Source organism: Plasmodium vivax, chromosome 11, assembly GCF_000002415.2.
Source record: "Plasmodium vivax chromosome 11, whole genome shotgun sequence".
Classification (NCBI taxonomy): domain Eukaryota; phylum Apicomplexa; class Aconoidasida; order Haemosporida; family Plasmodiidae; genus Plasmodium; species Plasmodium vivax.
In genome coordinates, this window is record NC_009916.1 from 1,106,860 (window position 1) to 1,128,609 (window position 21,750).

The window sequence follows — 21,750 nt, forward strand, 5'->3', positions numbered from 1 at the left end:
GCACTAATGGAGGGAATTCACTTTTTTTCCTCTTTTGATTTTTTTTTTTTTTTTTCTTCTCGAATGCTTCACCCATTGTGCTTTCCTCCCCCCGCCTGGTTGTATTCGCCGTATTTTTTTGAGTCCCTCTCTCAGGTGAAAAAAAAAAAAAAAAAAAAAATTCACCAAATAGATTTTAGTAACAGGATTTACGTTACCATGGGTGAAATGCCACACCGTTTCGCGGTCGTGTTTATCTGCCGCTTCCAGTTGGGAGGCACATAGCACATGGGAATGTTCTCCTGTAAGTGTACTTAAGTACATTCATATGTGCATGTATATATGCCAAATATGCGCACCGCTTTCCCGCGCGGAACAAAAGGTATTTTATTTATGTAGGTGTTTTTTTTTTTTTTTTCCCCTCCGCCCTGCGTGTAAGGATAAGCTGTAGCCAATCGTGGGAGCGAGAGCCCCCCTGGCCCTATACTCACGCGCGAGAACGTACGTACGTGCGGTTTGTATGTATACCTTTGCGGGGTTTTAAAAAAAAAAAAAAAAAAAGGCACATCGTGTACCACATATACTTTGGTGGGGGGACTTTGCAAAATAAAAAAAAAAAAAAAAAAAAAACAATGTCATAAAACGGCAAGCCAATGTAGCAATGTGGCAGTGTAGCAATACGACGCAGCAGTTAAAAAAAATATGTACGTGCTTCGTCAAAAAGAGTAAGCAACCACAGTTTGCCATCAGGAAGAGCAAAACAAACATCAGAGAGAGGAAAGGAAAGGCAAAGCAGCCGCCGTGTGACAGCTTAACAGAAGAAAAAGAAGAAAAAGAAGAAAAAAAAACAGCACAACAATCATCTGAGGCGAATTGCGCGAACTGAGCGAACAGAGCCGAGGGAAAAGCATATTAACTGACACTTGCGGGTTTATGCCAGCCCGGTAGGTGACCGCATTTGCGCTTCATTTCTGTGCCCAGCGTAGTGAGGTGAAGTGAACAGAACTGAATTGAGGCGAAGCGTTTGTTCGTTTGTTTGCCAGCCTGCTTCCTTGCTTCCCTGCTTGTTTTTTTTTTTTTTTTCTCGTCGAAATACAGCACTGCAAAGGGGCAGGTAAAAAATGCCGCGCGTTTTACCGCAGTAGCCATCCTCAGGAAAACTGCCGTATGTTCATTTAAATGCAAAATTGAAAGGCACCACCTGAGGAGGGGATTTCCCGTCAGTTTACTTTTTTTTCCAAAGGGGAGAAAACGGAAGCTACGTGAGTAGAAGAGGAAGGAGAAGTGGACTCTGTCCTTTGGTGACTCCTTGCAGAGCGAATTCGCTGCCAACAGGGGAGACCAAACGGTTTAGCGTATACACTCCTATGTACATGCACAAACAGTTGGGAGAATCTGCACAGAAGAGCGATGTTCACCTTCAGATATGCCCCCCTACCCCAAAAAAAAAAAACAAAAAACAAAAAGATTAACGTAAAACCATTTGTGTGAATACCCTTTGGATCAATTTTTTGTGTGAAAAATACGGTTGACAAAAACGTCAAGTGGAAGGGTTTGCCTAGACTTGTATGCACGGAGAGACAAGGGAGGGAGGAAAAGAACTGGTTGCCCACGCGTTTGCCAGTTTGGGAAGCCAGTTTGGGAAGCCTCCTCGAAGCACCGGCGTTCAAATGAGAACCAACGCCTCTACTGCTGAGTGAAAGGAAGCTACCCCGGAGGAGCCCCCCTTGTGCACACTTGCAAACCTGAGGTGTACGCTCTATACAGACAAACGTACGCATACGCCCGTAGTATATGCATTACTATATATGTGTGCTTATACACACCCCAGTGGAGCACAAGCCCCTGTAGTGGAGGACCCCTGCGAGACCGCACAGTAGGTGCCATCGCCAGACGATAAATAACCCCGTTTTGGTTCAACCGCCAAAGGAACAATGATGATGAGCAACAAAGACGAGGAGAAAAAATACCAAAATATTATTACAGATAAGTTAAGGGAACTTCTAGGTGAATATGAAGTGGATATATTGACTGAGTACGTTTGGCACATGGCTGGGAATGCCAAAAGTAGCCGGGAGTTTATGTGTAACGAGCTGAAGGATTTCCTGGGAGACCACGTAATTTTGCATGCCCCACGTGTGTGGGGGCCCATTTGGGGGGGCCCCCGAAGCGGCATTGCCATATCCCCACATAGAGCTCCTCCCCTGTTTTTTTTGCAATGCGCGGGACACACTTATGCATAATAGAATGATCTCCATTTGGTATACTCTATCACCCCCTTTTTTTTTTTTTTTTTTTTTTTCTTCCCCACCATGTAGACCACCGTCTTTGTCAACTGGCTGATGAAGCTCATGGGTGACATAAAAAAACCGTTAAAGAGTGACAGCTCCCCGAAGAATGAGAAATCGTATAAATCCGAGAGTGCCAAGGATAGGCATCACGGCGAGGCTTCTCGGTCCAACAGGAGCAGAGGTGAGTCTCCCCCCAGCCGCGTATGGGAGTACGCGCGTTATGGGCATACCCTATGGGATAACCTATTGGCAGTTCCCATGTGCGCTTATTTCTGATTCCCCCGCAAAATGCTCACCGTCCGTGCCCCCCCCCTTTGTAGAATCCAAATCAAGACATTCCGTCACTCAAGGAAGGAGAACGAAGGTTCGTGACGCGCCCGTGTTCACGTCCCTCACTTGTGGGACTGCGATGTGGAAAAATGGGCCTACACCTTTTAGAGCCTAGGAAAAAAAAAAAAAAAAATTCAAAAATTTGCACTGCTGTTTTGCACTTCTCTTTTGCCCTACTTCCTTGCGCACACGTCTTACTTTACAAAACATGTTGCTCATCCCGCCCCTCCACAGGACCACCAAAGGGATTACGACTCCAGCAGGAGAGACACTTCCATTACGAGGAGGCGATCCAGAAGTTACCGAAGCAGAAGTAGAAGCAGCAGGTACTCGCTCAACGATGCAGATTCGTTTAACAGAAGGAGAAGCAAGAAAAGGCAAAGGGGAGGAATAGGCACAAGATCGGCATCCTCCAGTGTAAACGCGAGGAAATTTCACTACGACAGCAATAGGCCTAGATCCAAGAGAGGAGACAAAGAAATGGATCGAATGAAAGGAAGGGACGATATGAAGTACAGGAGGGTCGGCAGAAGTGGCAGTCACTCGATGGCCCCGAGTAGAGTGATCTACGTGGAAAAGGAGGAAGAGAAAAAACTGAGGAAGGTTGAGGCACTGCAGGACGGTGCCCAGAAAAGGAATGGTAACCGAGAGCTTCCCACTGCGCGCGTTCAGATGTGCACGCATAAGTGTTTAAGCGTTCTACAGTGGTCTCTCCGTGAGGAGGGGGGACATACCCCCTCGTTAGCGTAATCGTTAACGTTAAATATACTCCCACGTGAATGCTCATTTTTTTTTCTTCCCCTTCGAAACGCAGATCTGGAAGGCAGACGAATGAGCGACAGCGCGGATGAGTACAACGCCAGCGAAAAGAAGAATAAGGCCGTGCTAAAGTAACCACCATGTTGAGAGGAGGAAAAAGAAAATAATTGCACGTGGTTCTTCTTCACCATATGTTGCGCGAAGGAGTAGCTGCCCCTGTTGACGTGTGCACATTTGTACGAATCGCCACAGCATATTTTTATTTTTTTATTTTATTTTATTTATTTTTTTTTTTTCCACTTTGCTTCCCCCCTTTTGTAGACCCAATCCCCAGTTCGGAGGAGACAAACCGATTCCGTTTTTGCAGCCATCCGCGACGAGTGAGCGAATTTTGGGACGCTGCGGAGATGGGGCGAAAGTGCTCAATATAGTGGCCCCTTACCTTGTGTGCTACGCTTTACAGGTCAATTCATTTCCCGCACATCTGTTTCTCTTTCCCCCTCCCTGTAGGCATGGCGAACCACGACATGCCCAACTACCGCATGAACTACCCCTACGAGAACGTCGGCGCGCAGCCCAGTTACGAAAAAGGAATGAACCCAACAGGGGCGAATTACCACCCGGGAAATTACATGTTAAATCAGCAGAAGCTAATGGATAGCAGCACCATGAGTGGTAACACCTTCATGCCTCCCGCCATGCTCAATAATAGCTTCGTCAATAATAGGCACCCGAACAGTGGCCTGCACCACCCCAACCGAATGCACTTTAATGCGCACATGAATAAAAAGGGTCCCCCTCCCCCAGCGAGTTATGTGAATCCTAACAGGTATGCGAAGAGAGTAGAAAGAAGAAAAGGGAAGCATATTTATCTTCCCTTTTTTACCCAACGATGTGATGGATGCCAGTGTGTGCTTTGGGGCAACCCCGTCTGCAAAGGAACAAGTGAAGTTCTTACGGCGCAATTTTTTCCCCCCCTTTTTTCACCCCCACTTCCTAACGCAGCGCGATGAATCCCAGGAATCACCAGCACAATATGTTTTTCACAAATAACATGACGAAGAATAATTACAATGAGAAGATGCCGAACCCGACTCCACCCCCTCCTTCGTATAACCCCCCCCTACCGGTGCACACCCCGCCAACTTTTACACCTCCTACGTTCACTCCCCCTTTGAATACAAGACAGAAACATTTTAATACTCATCATATGGCGACGGAGAGAAGGGGGCCTATGAAAGGTCAGCCACCACACGGGTCCCACTCCGCAAACCATGGTACTTTCATACCGCAGCAGAATGCGCAGATGGATAGGGCCCCAAATGACCCAGCTGCTGTGAAGGAAGATGGCCAGCCGTTCGCTGCAGCGCAGCAAAGGGGAGGGCCAGCAGAAACAGCGGTTCAGGGGGTTGGCGACGGCGGCGCGAATTCGAGTGGGCTAGTGAATGCAGGTAGGTGTCCCAGAAAGGGGGGAATTCCTCTCAAGGCGAACACTTTTTAACCGCGCCTTCTTCGCGATCTTCTTTTAGCTGCGCCTTCTTCACAAATGTGTAGAATTCGTTCTCTTCGTACCTTTTCTCCCCAGTGCGTATCTGTTCCCCCACTTATGACCCCCCTCAACGTGCAGATGCTCCCCAGGGACCCAACCCGGACGACCCAGCGGATGCCAAGAACACCGTTGCGAAGGTGAGAAGCGTGCAAATTGTTTGTCACCCCTCTGTGCGTTTTTTCAGTCCGATTGGATTGCGGAGCAAATATAAGTTATCCCTCCGCTCTTCCATCCACCGGTCCTGCCGCTCGTTCTACATCACTTCTTCCCCTTGATGCCTCCCCCCCGAACAGATTCCGAAGAAGTGCCTCTTCCTGCCGAACTGCCAGTATGGAGACAAGTGCCGCTACATTCACCCCGTGGAGAACGTAAGAGGGCACGGCGATTATCTGCGGGATGCGATCATCTGCGAAGCAGCGAGTTGATCATCCCCGCCGATTCGGATCACTTTGGTGTTCACCCTTTTGGATGTTGTTATCTCTGCTTACTTCATTTTTCCCCCCCCTCCGCTTTCCCAGTGCCGCAACTGGCCGTACTGCGCCTTCGGATCGGAGTGCATCTACATTCACCCCAATGTGCCCTGCAAGTTTGGTAAGCAGAGTGAACCCATTGGAGTGTCTCCACATGGGAAGAAGGCCGCGTGGGGGTAGTACTCCCGAGTGGAGCGGCGCATCCATTTTTGACGCTTTTTTTCCTCTTTTTTCCCCCGTTTTTTTTTCCTTTTTTTCTCTTTTTTTCCTCTTTTTTTCCTCTTTTTTCCCCCTTTTTGACGTTTCCTTCCTTCACCTCTTCCCCCCCACAGGTTTGTACTGCGCCAACTACTACTGCAACTACTCGCACGACCACGTGGATACAGCGGTAAAACAGGAGTTTACATGAGCACGCTCTTTTGTGCCTAGCCAACTGTACATTATTTTGCCCTCCCCTTTGCACACCCATTTGCTTATCCCTTTGCACACCTCACATGTGACGTCTCTCCACCCCCCTGCCTCCCCGTAGAACCTGCCCGAAGTTGGCATGAACGGGTACTTCCTCAACAAAAAATTAATAAATAACAACGACAAGGGGAATAACAGCGGCGCGAATTTTGATGATAAGGTAGCCCAGATTTCCATCAGCATGCCGAAGACCCCACCAGAAATGAAGAAGGACAATAGAACAAAAAATGGCTACAGTGAAAATGAGTACCTGCAGAGTATGCTGGATGTAGAGGGGCAAGGATTGAATCAGGATAATATGACACTCGAACGTGGTGGTGAACCGAATGGGAATAACCATTTGGGGGAGGCAACTGGAGGGCAGACCTTGGGAGAGGAACAGGGTGTTCTTCACCCCGCAAATGCTGGGGCGAAAGATTGTGGCCCACTGGATAACGCGGGAGGAGAATCCTATGGGCATCAACTGGCAGAAGACCCAAGCGCGAATGCGACAAGTGAAAAGGGGCCCCTCGATTACAACTGTTTCGACATTGTAGTTAACCCGGACGGTGTAGCAGGGGCAGCAGCGGAAGCAGAAGCGGAAGCCGCATTTGCCGCATCCGCAGGAGGGGGGGAACAGCAAGAAGGGGCCATAAACCCACCGGAGGATAATTAAAAACTGTAGCTATTGCGCTTTTTCTCCTTTTGTGCTCCTCGCAGTTTGCAGCGCGCGCGGTGTTTTTCGTTCTTCGTTTGTCTTTCGGGGCAGACGTCCACGTCGCGCGTCATACGTGTTATTTTCACCCCATAATTCTTAACTGGAAAGAGAAGAGGAAGAGGAGGAAGAGATGGAGGAGGAAGAAAAAAAAAAACTTCCCCCTTTCATCCATCACGTGTGCAATTTTTTTTTTTTCCCCTTTTTAATTACCTCACCTCACCATCGTCACTATCTTAACTTCAGCATTTCTCTTCTGCCCCCTCACCATGCATTACCAGCTTTTAATCGTCCCCCCACGTACATAGTGAATTATAAATTATGAGTTATGTGTGGATATATACGTACACACGTATGTATATAAATTTCTTTTTCCTTTCCTTTTTCTTTCCCTTTTTGCCGATTAATTTTGCACTGTTGTATTGTATTATGTTGTACCACTGTGTTTTTTTTTTTTTTTTTTTTTTTTTTTTTTTTCACTTTTTTCAAAGTTCACAAATTTTAATTTACCCCAACAATGAGCAGAACTCTCGAAAAAATTAAGCAACCCTCAAAACAGTTTTCTTTTTTTTTGTTCAAATTGAAGAATAAAATGCGGAGGCACACGTTGCTGCGGAAAGGTGAAAGGGAATGCGTTTAACTCGTTGTAGATTGCGCATATGCATGAGGAGGCAAAGGTGGAGGATTTCTTGAGGATTTATTTCCTCCAGTTGATCGTTCCTCCTGGTGAGGTCTTTCTGTCCCATCGATCCAAGGCACCGTGCGGGAGCGTTTTTGCCTTCGCCTCGAGGGAATGCCCTCGAAAGGTGAAAAAAGGCATACCCCCACGTGGGTATTATACACGCATATGTATATGTAAGTATATATGTGTATAATACATGTGTATTATGTGTGTATACCTCATGTGCAGCTGAGCGCCGCCCCCGTTCTACACTCTTTCGTCGCTCCGCCCCGCTGCGATTAACCGAAGTCGGACGTCCCCCCCATGCGCACGCACTTCGACGAGTCGACGAACGCACGGGGGAAGCCCCGTTAGAAGCATTTGCCACTCTCCATTTTACACAAAATGGCATTTCCAGGGAGAAAAATAGGGGCACTAAATGGGGAAAAACCCATTTAAAAAAAAAAAAAAAAAAAAGAAAAAGAAAAAAGGAGAAACCTTATATAGGGAGCTTACCTCCATTTCGATCGCCACTAACGAAAGATGGCAACTCGATTCGAGGCCTCCACTTTGCATGTACAATCAGTAGCTTCTAAATCTCCCCATGCGCAGCGGACCATCACACACATGTGCAGTAACGGAGTTTGACTCTCCCGCACGTTTTTTAAAAGGGGCACACCTTTTCTGCGGATCTTTCCCGCCATAGCAGTACAGTGTTATATCGCCACACCGCCATAGCAGTACACCGCTATACCGCCACACCGCCCCTTCTTAACATGAGCACGTATGGGACCCTGCTGAAGGTCACCTCGTTCGGAGAGAGCCACGGAAAAGCAATCGGGTGCGTGATAGATGGGTTCCTGCCAAACGTGGAAATAAATTTCGACTTGATACAGAGGCAGCTAAACAGGAGGAGACCAAACCAGTCGAAGCTAACGAGCAACCGAAATGAGCCCGACAAATTAATTGTCCTTTCCGGTTTTGATGAAAATAAAACCTTGGGAACGCCAATCACTTTTTTAATTAACAATGAAGATGTAATAAAAAAAAATTATTCCTCGTTCATAGACATTCCGAGACCCGGGCATGGCGATTACACATATTTTAAAAAATACAATGTGAAAAATAAAAGTGGGAGTAGTCGTTTTTCCGGGAGAGAAACAGCAACCCGTGTGGCAGCAGGTGCTTGCATCGAGCAGTGGTTGCACACTTTTTACAATTGCACCATCGTTTGTTATGTCCATTCTGTTGGGAATATAAAGTTACCTGAACAGGTCAGCAAAGATTTTGAACGCAACCCGCCCTCGAGGGATTTGGTCGATGCGCATGGGGCTGTCAAGTACCACCAGGGGAGGGGCACATTCACCGACTTCTTCGGCAATGTGTACAACGCTAATGGGGAGTTCCTGCGCGGGGGGGAGGCTGCCCCTGAGGGAGCCACTCCCGCTGATGGCACTCCCACCGATGGCAATCCCACTGATGACCCCCTCGCAAACGCGCGTGAACGCTTGAGCGACCCGGGGGAGTGCACCCTGCTGCAAACGAGGTGCCCGCACCCACTCACGGCAGTAAAAATATGCTCGTACATTTTAAAATTAAAAAAAGCGGGGGACAGCATAGGGGGAGTAGCCACGTGCATTGCACACAACGTGCCAGTAGGAATTGGAGAGCCAATTTTTGAAAAAATGGAAGCAGAATTAGGAAAAATTATTCTTTCCATTCCAGCAGTGAAGGGCATCGAATTTGGAAGTGGGTTCGATGGGACGTACATGCTCGGGTCAGATCATAACGATTTGTTCGGCACGTTGGATGTGCCAGAGGAGGGACCCTGTCAGAGGGGGTGGACTCTCACGGATGCGCTTGACAGCAAAAGGGGGGAGGTGACACCAGGGGGGAGTCGTGCACAGGAGGGCACCTCTTTCGAAAAAGATGCCTGCCATCGATCGGGTCATCTCTCCAATCTATCGGGTTATCCCTCCAATGGATCGGGTAATCCCCCCAATGGATCGGACCATCCCTCCAATCGATCGGGTAATCCCCCCAATCGATCGGACCCCCGAGTCGACGAATCGACGCGCGAAACTTCCCCTCCCAGTGGCGAAAAATTACTTGTCACAACGAGTAACAACTGCGGAGGCATCCTAGCGGGAATTACAACAGGAAATAATATTGTCTTCAGATCGGCCATAAAACCAGTATCTTCCATACAAATAGAAAAGGAAACGTGTAATTTTTTTGGAGAAAAGTGCAAACTGAAAGTAACAGGAATGCACGACTGCTGCATTTTGCCGAGACTTCCCCCCATTATTGAAGCCTCCACTAGTATTGTAATCGGAGACATGATACTTCGACAAGTGGCCAAGTATGGCCATAGCAAGCTTCCCTCTGTGGGGTCCCTCTCCCGCTCGACGAGGGAGTAACACGGACAAAAGTGTGCATATGCATGCGAAAAAAAAAAAAAAAAAAAAAAGGAAAAAAGAAAAAAAGAAAAAACAAAAGGGGTGGCTTTCCTTCTCCCCTGCGCACACGCACGTTAGCGTATTTGTGCCAGTTTAGCCCATTTGCGCTCATTTATGCCCATGTGTGCCCATTTGTACCCATTTGTACCCATTTATACCCACTTATGCCCATTAATTTTGCCATTCCCCTTTTTGTAAAAAATTCCCAAATGGAGACAAATTTATGGCCTATGGGCAGTCTTATCCAAACTGCACTGATTTGCGAACCGTCGGAGTGGCATCATGTAGGGACGGCGTGAGGAAAAAAAAAAAAATAAAATGACAAAATCTACACCGCGCATCGACGGAAATAATGTTGCACCCTTTGGAAGGAGGTTGTGCAAATTTGAAAGGGAGGTGTAATTCAGGCAAGCCGCCAGTCAGTTAAGCAGCTAAGCAGCTAAGCAGCTGAGCAGCCAAATCGCCAACCTGCCAACCTGCCAACCTGTCAACCTGTCAACCTTCCAACTTTCCAACCTGCCAACCTGTCAACTCGCGTGTGTGTTTTTTTTATTTCCCCCCTTACGACACTTTTACCGCATTTCATCACACCGCACGCTATCACTTGTCGATTATCCTTTTTTTTTTTTTTTTTCCGCTTCGTGCACAACAAGCGAGAGGATCGATTCCCCCTTCTGTTCACGCATCCCTCTCCCTTTTCTCTTTTTTTTTCGGTCGAAAATTTCGAAGTCTTCCCCCCTCATGATGAGATATGGGGTGGAAAAAATATTTAAGCCAATTTGTTTTTCCCCACATAACTAAGACATTTTGTCGATACTGTTGTACAAAAAAAAAAAAGGAAAAAAAAAAAAAAAATTACTATTCTTTTGAAAGACGAAATAAGGGTGGATACTCCACAGAATGATGCGCACATGTCGAACCGTTATTTAGCTCAATTCGTCACTGTATGTAGCTCATCTGGGAGACCATTTCGAGAGAGAAAACCAACATTCAAAATTCACGTGATGGTAAAAAGGCATAGCCATGGTGAACCGCTACATTTGCGCGAACGAACTCAGGTTTAGTCTTCCGCCAAATGGGGTACACACAGGTTAGCAGACGGAAGTGGAGATGGAGGCGGTATGCGCGCGGGTATACGTTTGCATGTGGGGATAGTCATTTGGTGGCTGCCCAGGTGTCGGCATGCTCAGTTATTTGTCGTCAAATGAGGTGTGTGCGCCGTTGCATGTGGCATATGTGCTGCCATAAGCTGCGTATGTACATTTATACGCCGCCTACCTCTCCACGTGTGTAGCATATCTCTCCGTGTGCACCGTTTATATACCTCTTATATACCGCTTATATACCGCTTATACACCTCTTACATGCTGCTTACCCGCGGAACATTTGTTCACGCTGAGGGGAAAAACACGATTGCACATTAAAATGTCTACTGGCGAGTAGAAATAAAAAAAAAAAAACACTTTTCCCTTGCACGGCAAACACGGCGCATGCGAATAACTACTAATAAGAGGGACATTGTCTCTAAGAAAGGGAACACATTTAAAGGGAGAGGAAAAAAAAAAGAGGCATGTAAAAAACATCAAAAGGACGTGTGAAAAAGAAAAAAAAAAAAATTTCATTCGTTGAAAAATTCTCCAAAATGATAAAAAAAAAAACAAAATGTTTAATAAAATATATCCTTATGGAAAATCCTGTGTGAAAGGTGATTTTCCAAAGAATGTCGATGCAGCCAATACCAGATGGGTTGACAATTCCCACAACGAAAATGCAAAACAAATTAAAAAAAAATAAATAAAATAACACCAATGAAAAGCTAACAAAATGGCTAAAATAGGAAAAGAAACTCCGCTTTTTTCACAGGAATATACGAATCGTCTTAGGCAGAAAAATGCACAAGCGTGTGCAATTGTTCATTCCTTTATTGGTTCAAATTGCTACACACGGGTGAGTCAGCAGGGAAAATTGATCGGTACAAAATGCGACGCACGGGTTTTCAAATGTGGGATGTTAACATGCGAGGGCTACTCAGCACAACGCATGCGTATCTGCAGATGTGATCTGCGCATTTTTATCTGCACATTTGTATCTGCGCATTTGTATCTGCACATTTTTATCTGCACATTTTTATCTGCATATTTTTATCTGTACATTTGTACCTGCGCATTCGTATCTGCACATGTGTATCTGCACATGCGTATCTTTACATGTGTATCTGCAAATGTGTATCCTCCCATTTGTAACTTCGCATTTGTATTTTCCCATTTGTGTGTTCACATTTGTTCACGTTTTTTAAGTGTTCCATTTTTTTTTTTTTTCCATATATGTATTGTGCATTTTTTGTCAAAAGTAACTGCCTATCTTTTTTATACCATCGAACCGCTCCTCTTTTTTACACCATCGAACTGCTCATTTTTTTTACACCATCGAACTGCTAACCCTTTTTTTTGCCATCAAACTGCTAAGACATTTTTTTTCCATCAAACTGCTAACACATTTTTTTTCCATCAAACTGCTAACACTTTTTTTTGCCATCAAACTGCTAACACTTTTTTTTGCCATCAAACTGCTCACCTTTTTTACACGATGAAACTGCTCACCTTTTTTACACCATCGAGCCGCTCCCCTTTTTTACACCATCGAAGTGCTCACCTTTTTTACACCATCGAACTGCTAACCCTTTTTTTTGTCATCCAACTGCTAACACATTTTTTTGCCGTCCAACTGCTCACCTTTTTTACACCATGAAACTGCTAACCCTTTTTTTTGCCATCTAACTGCTAACACTTTTTTATACCATCGAAGTGCTAACCCTTTTTTTTCCCACCTCCCTTCACCCCTGCAAAGCAAGTGCGCTCCCTTTTTACCTTGCTGTACAGGTGATAATTGACAAAAAAAGAAATACCTGCGTGGAAACTTTTTTTACACAACCCTTTAATTTAACAAAGTTAAAGATGCCCATTTACACGTCATGAAAAAAGAGGTAAATATTGCTCCCCCTTTTTACTAATCAAAATAAGATTCAGGTTTTAATTTTTTTTTTTTTTTTTCTTTTTTTTACACCTTAACATTTTATGCACACGTGGAGTAATTCACCACAATTGTTCATCGAATTTTTCGATGCATTTATTAAAAGTTCTGTTTGCAAAAATGTGTAGACACCATTGGAAATTTATTTGCCTTGCTTGCAAACATGTAGGTACACATTTGTGATGAAAACCGGAAAATGTTCCCATGCGGAGGGGATTCTCTTTATAACAAAAGTATGACTTTACCGCTCGCATTTATTATTTCCTGTCAGTTGGTTTTTATTTACAAAATTAAACACACCATCTTCCCTTTTCGCATGCAAAATTGTGTGTCTTCTATGCATTTTTTCCCCCACATGGAGCAATTTTTTTTCCCGAAAGGTTGTTAAAGTGAGAATACAAATAAGGTATATGAGCTTTTATCGCTCAAATATGCATTTGTCAATACTTATAAAAAAAAAAAAAGGGGAAAACATCTGAAACTAGAATGTGACTTCGTTCCTTTTTAAGAAATAATGTAAAAGGGATTACAAAGAAACGCAAAAAATTTTCCATGCTTTCATAATTTCTATTTTTTTTTTTTTTTTTTTTTTGTCCCCATTTTTGTTTCCTTACTCGTGTGATTTTTCGTTCACCTTTTTGTTCACCCTTTCGTTTGCATTTTCTTTATCCTTTCGTTTACCCTTTCGTTTACCCTTTCGTTTATATTTTCTTTATCTTTTTCGCCCCTTTTTTGGTCCCATTTTTCGCCCATTTTTTTGGTCCCATATTTCGCCCCCCTTTTTGATTACTTTTTCTTTTTCTTCTTCTTCTTCTTTTTTTTTTTTTTCTCCCATTCGCTAAATTAACAGCCCCCTCCTTAAACCACCGTAATGCAATTAGGAAGACCATGGCGACATTTTCATTAATCCTCATTTTTGCATGTAAGTGAGTAAAAAGGGGAACAAATCCCATTCAGCGGATCAGTCGGCGCATCAGCACAGCGTGTCAGCAGAGAGTACCATTTTATCGTGCCATCTCAGCGTACCATTTCGACGTACCATTTCGACGTACCATTTCGACGTACCATTTCACTGCGTGCGCATAGGCAGATATCGTATGCATGCATCAGTGTGTATGCGCACGTGCAGGCGCGCGAATGCCTGTGCACATAGATATGTACATAGGTGCACCCGAGTAAGCATCTAAATGCCTTGCAAGGAGCGCCGCACTCAGATGCCCAGTCATTTTTTCGGTCAAATTATGGGTCAATTGTTGGGTCAAATTTTTAGTCAAAATTTCCGCCAAATTTTCGGTCAATTTTTTTATCAATTTTTCGGTTAATTTTTCGGTCAATTTTTCGGTTAATTTTTCGGTCAATTTTTCGGTTAAATTTTCGGTCAATTTTTCGGTCAAATTTCCCAGCTGAATCCTCCAGCTTTGCCACGAAATTCATCGCAGCTGTGGACAGCGGAAAACACACTCCTTATGTAAGAACATCACGTCCTCGAAAATCGAGTCGTGATTTATTTAAGTCAAGAACCCCTTCCTGCCCTGTTGGGGAATATTAAAAGAGTGAAACAGTTTCACGAGGCACAGACGAATGAAGAAAAAAAAAAAAACAATAAAAAAAGGGAAGAAACGAAAACGAAGAAGCGAAAAAACCTAAGCGAATCAACAAAAATAAATAACTACTTATACGTGTATATATTTACACACCCATACGCATGCGCATCTTTGTAGAAGCGCCAGAACAATAAACACAGAATCGTTTTTTTTTTTTTGCTGGTGCGTGGTTTTGGGAGCAAAAAAAAAAAAAATAAATAAACGCCATGCATTCCCATTGAAACATCCACCTTACACAATTGGTAATTTCCTGTCACTCGATTAAAACAAAAAAGTGACACATATTTAATTTAAAAAAAAAAAAAAAAAAAAAATATACACATGCATATATGTGTACATATGTATGCATTTAGATGCACATACACATCTGTAATCTTATAAGAAAAAAAGATCGATCAAAAATTCCCCCTTCTTGTAAAAACACCGCACCAAAGGCGTACACCTTGAAATTGGGGGTTTACAAAAAGTTAGACATATTATTTGAACAAATCAAAGGAAAGCGCGGACGAAGTAGTGTTACCCTTGGGTGGAAATTAATATTTCACGCGCGAGCAGAGTAACTCCATTGCGTGCAGACGAATCGAATTCGAAACCATCGATCGACGGTCTGCTAAAGGGACGGATCAAACGAGGTGACGAACGAACTCGCAAAATAAAGCTCGAAGGACAAGTCAAACCGAATGAGCAAGAAAGGAAAGAACATACATACATACATACATATATATATACGTGTGTGCGAATACCTACGCATGTACATAACAGCGCTAAAAGGGAATAAGAAATGTTTCAAAAAAAAAAAAATAAAAACATAAGCTTATAACGCATAAACACGCAGTTGCATATCGAATTAACGGAAGAACATTTTCTTTGCTCATTTTTGCGCCCCTTACAAATAACCATTGCAGGCACGGAAAACGGAAAAACAGGTAAGTGCTAAGTGTGTACGTTTGCGTTACTTGCTTACGTGAACGTACAAAACGCACACTTCACGCCAGTTTATTCATATAAATAATCCACCACGCAGGCACTTTCCTTCCCTTTTTACTTTCCTTTTATGAAACATTTATTGTCTTATTCTGCAACAAATGTACCTGCACAGTGCTTTTCCCATTACATTTAATTTGCCTTATTATTAAAGTGTAAATATTATACATAGAGTAAATAAGAAAAAAAAAAAAAAAAAAAAGCCATAAAATTTCAAAGAAAATTCTAAGGCATTTCCCATTTTTAATTTTATTTATTTCTTTTAATTTACATGTAGATCTGCTAACTTTTTTTTTTTTTTTTTTTTTTTTTTTTTTTTTTTTTTTACCTGCATGTACATACATATTAGCCAAAAAAAAAAAAAAAAAAATTGTATGTACATGCGTATGTGCGTATCGCTGGCTAATTGTGGTAAAAATAAAAAAAAAAAAAGTAGAAAGATGAAGTGGTTATGACAATGTAAAGTTGCACATTTACATGTATAATTTTGCACGTGTACATGTATAATACGTGTTTCCATAGGTATGTAAGTACGTCCGTAGTTATGCAAGCACGGTAGGAGGCATGTAATACGCCCCCAGGCCTGTACTTGCTCGTGAATGTATGCACGTACACAGATAGGAACACATGTATGTACACTTCTGTGGCTGTTTGTATGAATACATAACATACATATACACATGGCCAAAGTGGGAACACGTTTATGTAGCCACTTACTGCGTGTTCATATATACCGTCAATTAGAGCTTAAAAAAAAAAACTGCTTCATAGCTGTATGTATACATGTACAATTTCTTGTTTAACTTTAATTTTATTGCTTGTTCATGTAAAAAGGTGTTACATTAATTCTTAGTCTGGGAAATTCTTCATCCTTACCTGCATCACCATTTGTTCTTTTTTTTTTTTTTTTTCCTTCATTTTGTGTGTGTGTAAAAAAAAAAAAAAAAATAACACAGCACTGCATAGTATAGTACAACATAGCAGAGTACAAAATTGCAGCGTACAAAATTGCACAGAACAATACACACCATTTCTTCTTTTTCTTTTTTCCTTTTAAGTGTAAGTGGCTATTTTTAACAGTAAATATATGTCACTTTTGTGTAGGTCATCAGCACCCTGCGTTTTTACACACTTGTCCCATTTTGTTCGCCATATTGTTAGCCATTTTGTTAGCCATTTTGTCCTCCATTTTGTACTCCTTTTTGTCCTCCATTTTGTGCTCCATTTTGTGCTCCATTTTGTGCTCCATTTTGAGCTCCATTTTTCCCCCCATTTTACCCCCCATTTTACCCCCCATTTTGCCCTCCATTTTGCCCTCCACTTTGTTAAGTTAAACGATTGCTTTATTGAACATAAACGAAGCTGGAGGAATAAATGTGATGGCCCTTTTCACTTTATTGTCTTTAATTTGTGAACAAGAAAAGGGGAGGAAAATTGTAAAATTGTATTCGTGTATGCACACGTGTGTATATGTACATGTTTAAGCGCATGTTTAAGTGTATATTTTATTTTTTCCGTCCCCGCTTCTGTGAGTCTATAAAACCTGTTGCCTTGTTTGTTGCAACAGTAATTTTTGCGTCACCCCACTGCATGGAAAATTCTGCATTTACACGACTTTTTTTGAAGGGGTGTGCATCGATCCACTCGATGGTTCCCCCGTTCATTCCTCCATCTGCACCTCGTTCATTTAACGCTTTGACGCTTGAAAATATAAGCAATCAAAGCTGCGCAGAAAAATTGAGGATGCCCATTTTTTTGCCCGGCGGCGTTTTTCACTTTGTCCCAAGTTGTGCACGCGCTAGTTTGTACCCCCTTACACACGTCCTGCGCGTAAACGCATGTGTGCGTAAATGTGTATACATCTGTGTGCCCACACGTGTAGGCAAATTTACACAAACATATGAACCAATACACACATATAAACTCGTGTAGTTCACCACATTTGCCGTGTGGTTGAACGGAAAACGCCAAGTACTGACGTTAACTAGTAGCACTTTTTTTCCTACTTCACGTCATTTTCACAAGCACAATTAGGGGCAAAATAGTGTACACAAGTGTGTCATTTTACCATGCGTGAAACAGAACTATAGGCCTTTTTTTTTTTTTCGTGGAGGCATCAAAATTGTAATTTCCACGCTTTTTTTTTGTGACATCGTTTTTATTGTACTTACAAATGAGTATGCATAACGCATGCATATATATACATTAGGTGTATTATTCTCTCTTTTTTTTTTTTTTTTTTTTTCAATTACCCATTTTTTGTATAATTTATTTCTCATTTTTGCATGTTGTTACTTTCAATGTTAGAATTGATCGCGTGAAACGACTTTACAATCCTTTTGAGTTTTCGCGAGCGTTCTTTTTAAATCTCTTTTTAGAGGTCCTCCTAACGTTTGTGCTATTTTGCCGATTCATTTATTGTCACCCCAGAGTTCTCGCAAAGGGGGCGAGCAGCTCACCATAAGTTTATTCGCGTGACCTTTTCATGATCGAACAGTCGCCACTGCGACAGAGCATTTTGCGCGCGAAGAGGAGGAGAAGGGGGAGAACCCTTGCTGCGCCACTTCTCGCTTGCTAATTCGTGTCAATGTGTTACCTCTGTTAAGTACACGAATTTGGTAAAACTGGGCCAGTCATATAAATGTATTTGCATACACCTGCGCGACGGCCTGTTTCGATGTACCACAAGCATTTTCATTATAACGTTAATTGTAACTTTAATTAAACTTTCATTTTAATTATAACGTTCATTTTAATTATAAAGTTCATTTTAATTATAGCCTTAATTTTAATTACAACCTTAATTTTTATTGTAACCTTAATTTTAATTGTAACTTTAATTTTGCTCCGCCCCCTCGCGTGAACCCCTTTTTTGTCTTACCACAGTGTGCATGCACCGAAAAGTGCGTAAACGGTGTGCGCGATTGTTCGTGATTTTGCATATTTGTGTGTGGTTGTTCGTGATTTTGCCCAATTGTGCGTGATTGTTCTTGATTTTGCGTGTTTTGCCCAATTGTACGTAACTGTGCGTGACTGTGCTTGGTTGTGCGTCGCCTGGCGATTAGGCAACGATTCGCTCTTAAAGGAGTGCCGCACTGTGGTCAACTGTATTGTGCGACGTCGCACTGCACCATAGTGTATTTTTTATTTTATTTTATTTTTTAAATGCAAAGTGAGCGAATCGCGCCGACAACTCACAAGTGCACGTTGCTTACCCCCTCATCAGTAACACCTACGCGATTTTTACGAGCCCATAAGGACATGCATGTGCATATGTGCTATATACGTGTGTATGTAAAAGGGTGTGCGCAAGGTTGTATAGGCACTGGCCTGTAGAAACGACTTGTGATGTGAGCTGGCCTGGCCTGACCGCTTGAAGCAGCTTCTTCCTTGCGTGCCAAGTTGAGAAATTCCACACAACTGGCGTTTTTCCACGCTTATCTATTTTTGGCATTTTTGTGAAGGGCAACAGAGAAAAGCACGCACATGTATATATGTGCCTTACGAGCAGCTCATCACGCTACTGTCATTATATTGCCTCATCGCTGTCACCTATTGCGTCTCCTCTTTAGGTAGCTTCTTTTATCTCTTTTTCGTTGTGATTCACGTCCATTTTGTTGTTACATTGTTGTAATTAATTTTTGCCCTGTTATAGTGGTGCTGTCGATTTGTCGTTGCTAATCACGTGTAGTTAATACCCTGCGCGAGGCGACACTTTTCATTGTTGTTCAGCTGACTTAGTTAGAAGCTCCTTCCTTTTTATTTCGTTTTTCCTCTTCCTGATTGTATTTACTAGCTTTACGAATTATGCGTTTTGGCAAAACGTGGCGTCGCCTTTGCCCGTTTTTGCTTTGACTTTGCAGTATGGTATAGAAATGTACCTGATTTGCAAATTATGAGAAGTTATTTTTTATTTTCTTTTTTGTTTTCTTTTTTATTTTCTTTTTTTTTTTCTTCTTTTTTCTCATTTTTGATGTTTAACACTTTTTCAAAGTTAGCGGGAGGCTTTCTTTTATTTTCCCTTGTACGTTTCTCCGCTTGACTGTTCGCATGCCCGTTTGTGCGTGTGATTTTTACGTGCGGAATAATCCTACGTGCATTGTTGCCTGGGCATACATGCAGAAAGCTGTTTACCGTAGGTACCACATGCACTTACAGTTACAGTTACAGTTACAGTTACACTTGCACTTGCACACATTTATGTGCAGGTAAAAATAGGCACTGCTTTTTGCACAGAACGTTTATGTTTGGCGATATTTTCGCTCGCCGTGTGATTCTGTTAAGTTTATGCTTTTCGAATGGCAGGTTGCACGCGCTGCATGCGTTTAAGCGCTGTGCGGGCGTAGCTTTGGCTTGCGGTTTGGGGTCCCACGTGAAGGCACGGCTGCGTGAGCGAGGCTGCAATAGCGTAGCAACTTAGCGTAGTTACTCTAGCGGAGTTGCTTGCGTAGTTGCTTGCGTAGTTGCTTGCGTAGTTACCTAGCGGAGTTACACTGTTACGTATACCTGTACTTGTATGCATCTAATAGTAATTATTTATTTTTTATTTTATTTTATTTATTTTTTATTTTATTTTATATGTTTTTTTTTTTTTTTTTGATTATACGGAGCGGGAATGAAGAAGCAAGCGGAACATGTGTGTTCTCCTTTGTCACACTTCATCTGTGCCCCTTCTGCATGATTTATTTTCTCCGTATTTTTCGCTGCAATTTTCTGCGCTCGCTTTTTTCTTTTTTTTTTTTATTTTTTTACTCCTCGGAATTGTGTTTTTCTTTTATATCCTTCCCTATTAGTAGCCCTAACTGATAAAATTGGTTTTCACTTCACGGCTGGGAAGTCGTCAAAGGGGGTGACCTGATTGTTAGCCTCCCTCCTTTTTACCTTTGTGTGTTCCGTTTTGCACTGCTTCGTTTAGCCCATTTTGTGTAGCCCATTTTTTGCAGCCCATTTTGTGTAACCCATTCTGTGCAGCTTATTTATTTATTTTTTTTTTTTTCCCTTTTTGGTGCCCCCCCCATTTTGCCTACAATAATGCGTTAACCGAGAGGCACAACTTACTGTGCCTAAAGTGTGCGCATTCGTTGTACACCCCTTTTGATTTTTTCGCCATTTGTTTCTCTTTTCCCCTGCGGTTCCGCCGCTTAGCAGTAGTGCACACTGGGGGGGAGGGAATCGCTGCTCACCCATGCCTATGTGCGTACACCTGTGTATAAATGATGACCCGTGTGTTTACCATTGAGTGTGTAAATGCGTAGATATATATTTTTTTTTTTACACACTTGATTGGTTTGTTTATATATGCTCACATACATGTGTACTTAATTACCTACCCGTGTGAAGAGGAACAAAAAAAAAAAAAAAAAAAAAAAAAAGTGACGACCTCGCAACACGGAGATAAGTGTGCTAATTTTACGGGTGCTTACACTGCGTGCATGTCTTGAAGGCGAAAAGTGTTGTCTACGTGTCAATTCGTATGTGCACCTGCATGTTGGGCGGCGGGCATGTGCAGTTTGCTCAGCATTGTGTAAAACTCTCGCGTGATATGCTCGCCAGCTGATTATGCGTGATATATACACCGATTATAACCGTCCGTACGTGAACCATATGTAACCCGTGCGTGGAACATTTCTTTGTCTATACATTGTACCCACTCACCTGCGATCGTTTCTGCCTCCTACCCCTGCGCATGCACAATTAGCAGTATCGGGGGGTGTAATAGGCACAAGCCTGAAAGAACAAAACTGCAGAAAACGACGTCTTTGATGCCATAAACTGTGCCCATGCAGGTACCAAATTGTGTGCTACTACTCCATGTGCATTTTCACACACAGGGGAGCGTTCCTGGCAACGGGTCCCTCTCTTCTTTATAATAATATGTGTGCTTACATGAGTGTATGCAAAAAGGGTGTATACGTGACTATGCACGCATGTATAATTATTTTCAATCTTTCAAGTGTAGTATAGATTTTTTCAAATTTTGCTTTTTTTTTTTTTTTTTTTCGTTATACAGAAGCTGATATATGTAGAGCATTGTGATTATTTACATTTAAACGTGTTAACTGATTTTTTTACAATTGTGATAAGTTCTTTTTTATTTTTTTATTTTATTTTGCTTTTTTTTTTTTTTGCTATAGTTAAATGCAAAAAAAAAAAAAAATGATCCCCAAGAAAGATACCCCAAAAAAGTGTCCCACAAAATTAAAAAAAAAAAAAATACTTTTTGTATTATCCATGCAAAAGTTTATTTTTTTTTTTTAATTTTGTTGTTCATCTGTTTTTTCTTTTTTTTTATTTGTTTTTCACTTTGATTAAAAAGTGAGATATTTTTTTTTTTTTTTTTTCGAAGATGGAGAATCTCCTCAATTCGCCCTTTTTCTCGGTAAGCCAAAAAAAAAAATAAAGGAGAGAGAAAAAAAAGGAGAAAAGAAAGCAGCGGGAAAAAAGATAAAGCAGTGGAAAAAAGAAAAAGCAA

General features: G+C 42.3%; 2 protein-coding genes and 1 non-coding gene across 3 annotated transcripts, besides 17 other annotated features; all 3 read left to right on the top strand.

The window, feature by feature from the left end:
• Positions 1 to 797: 797 nt before the first annotated feature.
• Positions 798 to 829: a microsatellite.
• A 1,084-nt stretch (positions 830 to 1,913) lies between these two features.
• PVX_114270 (hypothetical protein, conserved) lies at positions 1,914 to 6,501 on the top strand (the record flags this gene model as incomplete). Its single annotated transcript, XM_001616192.1, has 14 exons — positions 1,914 to 2,096; positions 2,298 to 2,451; positions 2,591 to 2,634; positions 2,835 to 3,240; positions 3,415 to 3,490; positions 3,681 to 3,739; positions 3,870 to 4,188; positions 4,365 to 4,488; positions 4,657 to 4,810; positions 4,987 to 5,045; positions 5,202 to 5,276; positions 5,427 to 5,499; positions 5,711 to 5,766; positions 5,908 to 6,501. The coding sequence occupies 14 exons, from the start codon at positions 1,914 to 1,916 to the stop codon at positions 6,499 to 6,501; spliced, it is 2,376 nt and encodes a 791-aa protein (XP_001616242.1).
• Positions 2,212 to 2,234: a microsatellite.
• Positions 2,488 to 2,519: a microsatellite.
• Positions 2,967 to 3,050: a microsatellite.
• Positions 3,257 to 3,276: a microsatellite.
• Positions 4,531 to 4,645: a microsatellite.
• Positions 5,829 to 5,849: a microsatellite.
• Positions 5,997 to 6,022: a microsatellite.
• Positions 6,502 to 7,977: 1,476 nt separating the features above from the next.
• Positions 7,978 to 9,621, top strand: PVX_114265 (chorismate synthase; the record flags this gene model as incomplete). The annotated part of the gene is made up of 1 exon (XM_001616191.1): positions 7,978 to 9,621. One exon carries the CDS (start codon positions 7,978 to 7,980, stop codon positions 9,619 to 9,621), a length of 1,644 nt encoding a protein of 547 aa, XP_001616241.1.
• Positions 9,622 to 12,017: 2,396 nt separating this feature from the next.
• Positions 12,018 to 12,039: a microsatellite.
• A 1,567-nt stretch (positions 12,040 to 13,606) lies between these two features.
• Positions 13,607 to 13,635: a microsatellite.
• A 1,187-nt stretch (positions 13,636 to 14,822) lies between these two features.
• Positions 14,823 to 14,854: a microsatellite.
• Positions 14,855 to 15,574: 720 nt separating this feature from the next.
• Positions 15,575 to 15,595: a microsatellite.
• A 3,811-nt stretch (positions 15,596 to 19,406) lies between these two features.
• Positions 19,407 to 19,461: a microsatellite.
• A 910-nt stretch (positions 19,462 to 20,371) lies between these two features.
• Positions 20,372 to 20,394: a microsatellite.
• A 296-nt stretch (positions 20,395 to 20,690) lies between these two features.
• Positions 20,691 to 20,711: a microsatellite.
• Positions 20,712 to 20,991: 280 nt separating this feature from the next.
• Positions 20,992 to 21,015: a microsatellite.
• A 293-nt stretch (positions 21,016 to 21,308) lies between these two features.
• Positions 21,309 to 21,335: a microsatellite.
• A 133-nt stretch (positions 21,336 to 21,468) lies between these two features.
• Positions 21,469 to 21,541, top strand: PVX_114262. The gene has a single exon. It is a non-coding gene; the product is annotated as a tRNA-Thr (tRNA).
• The last annotated feature ends 209 nt before the right edge of the window (positions 21,542 to 21,750 follow it).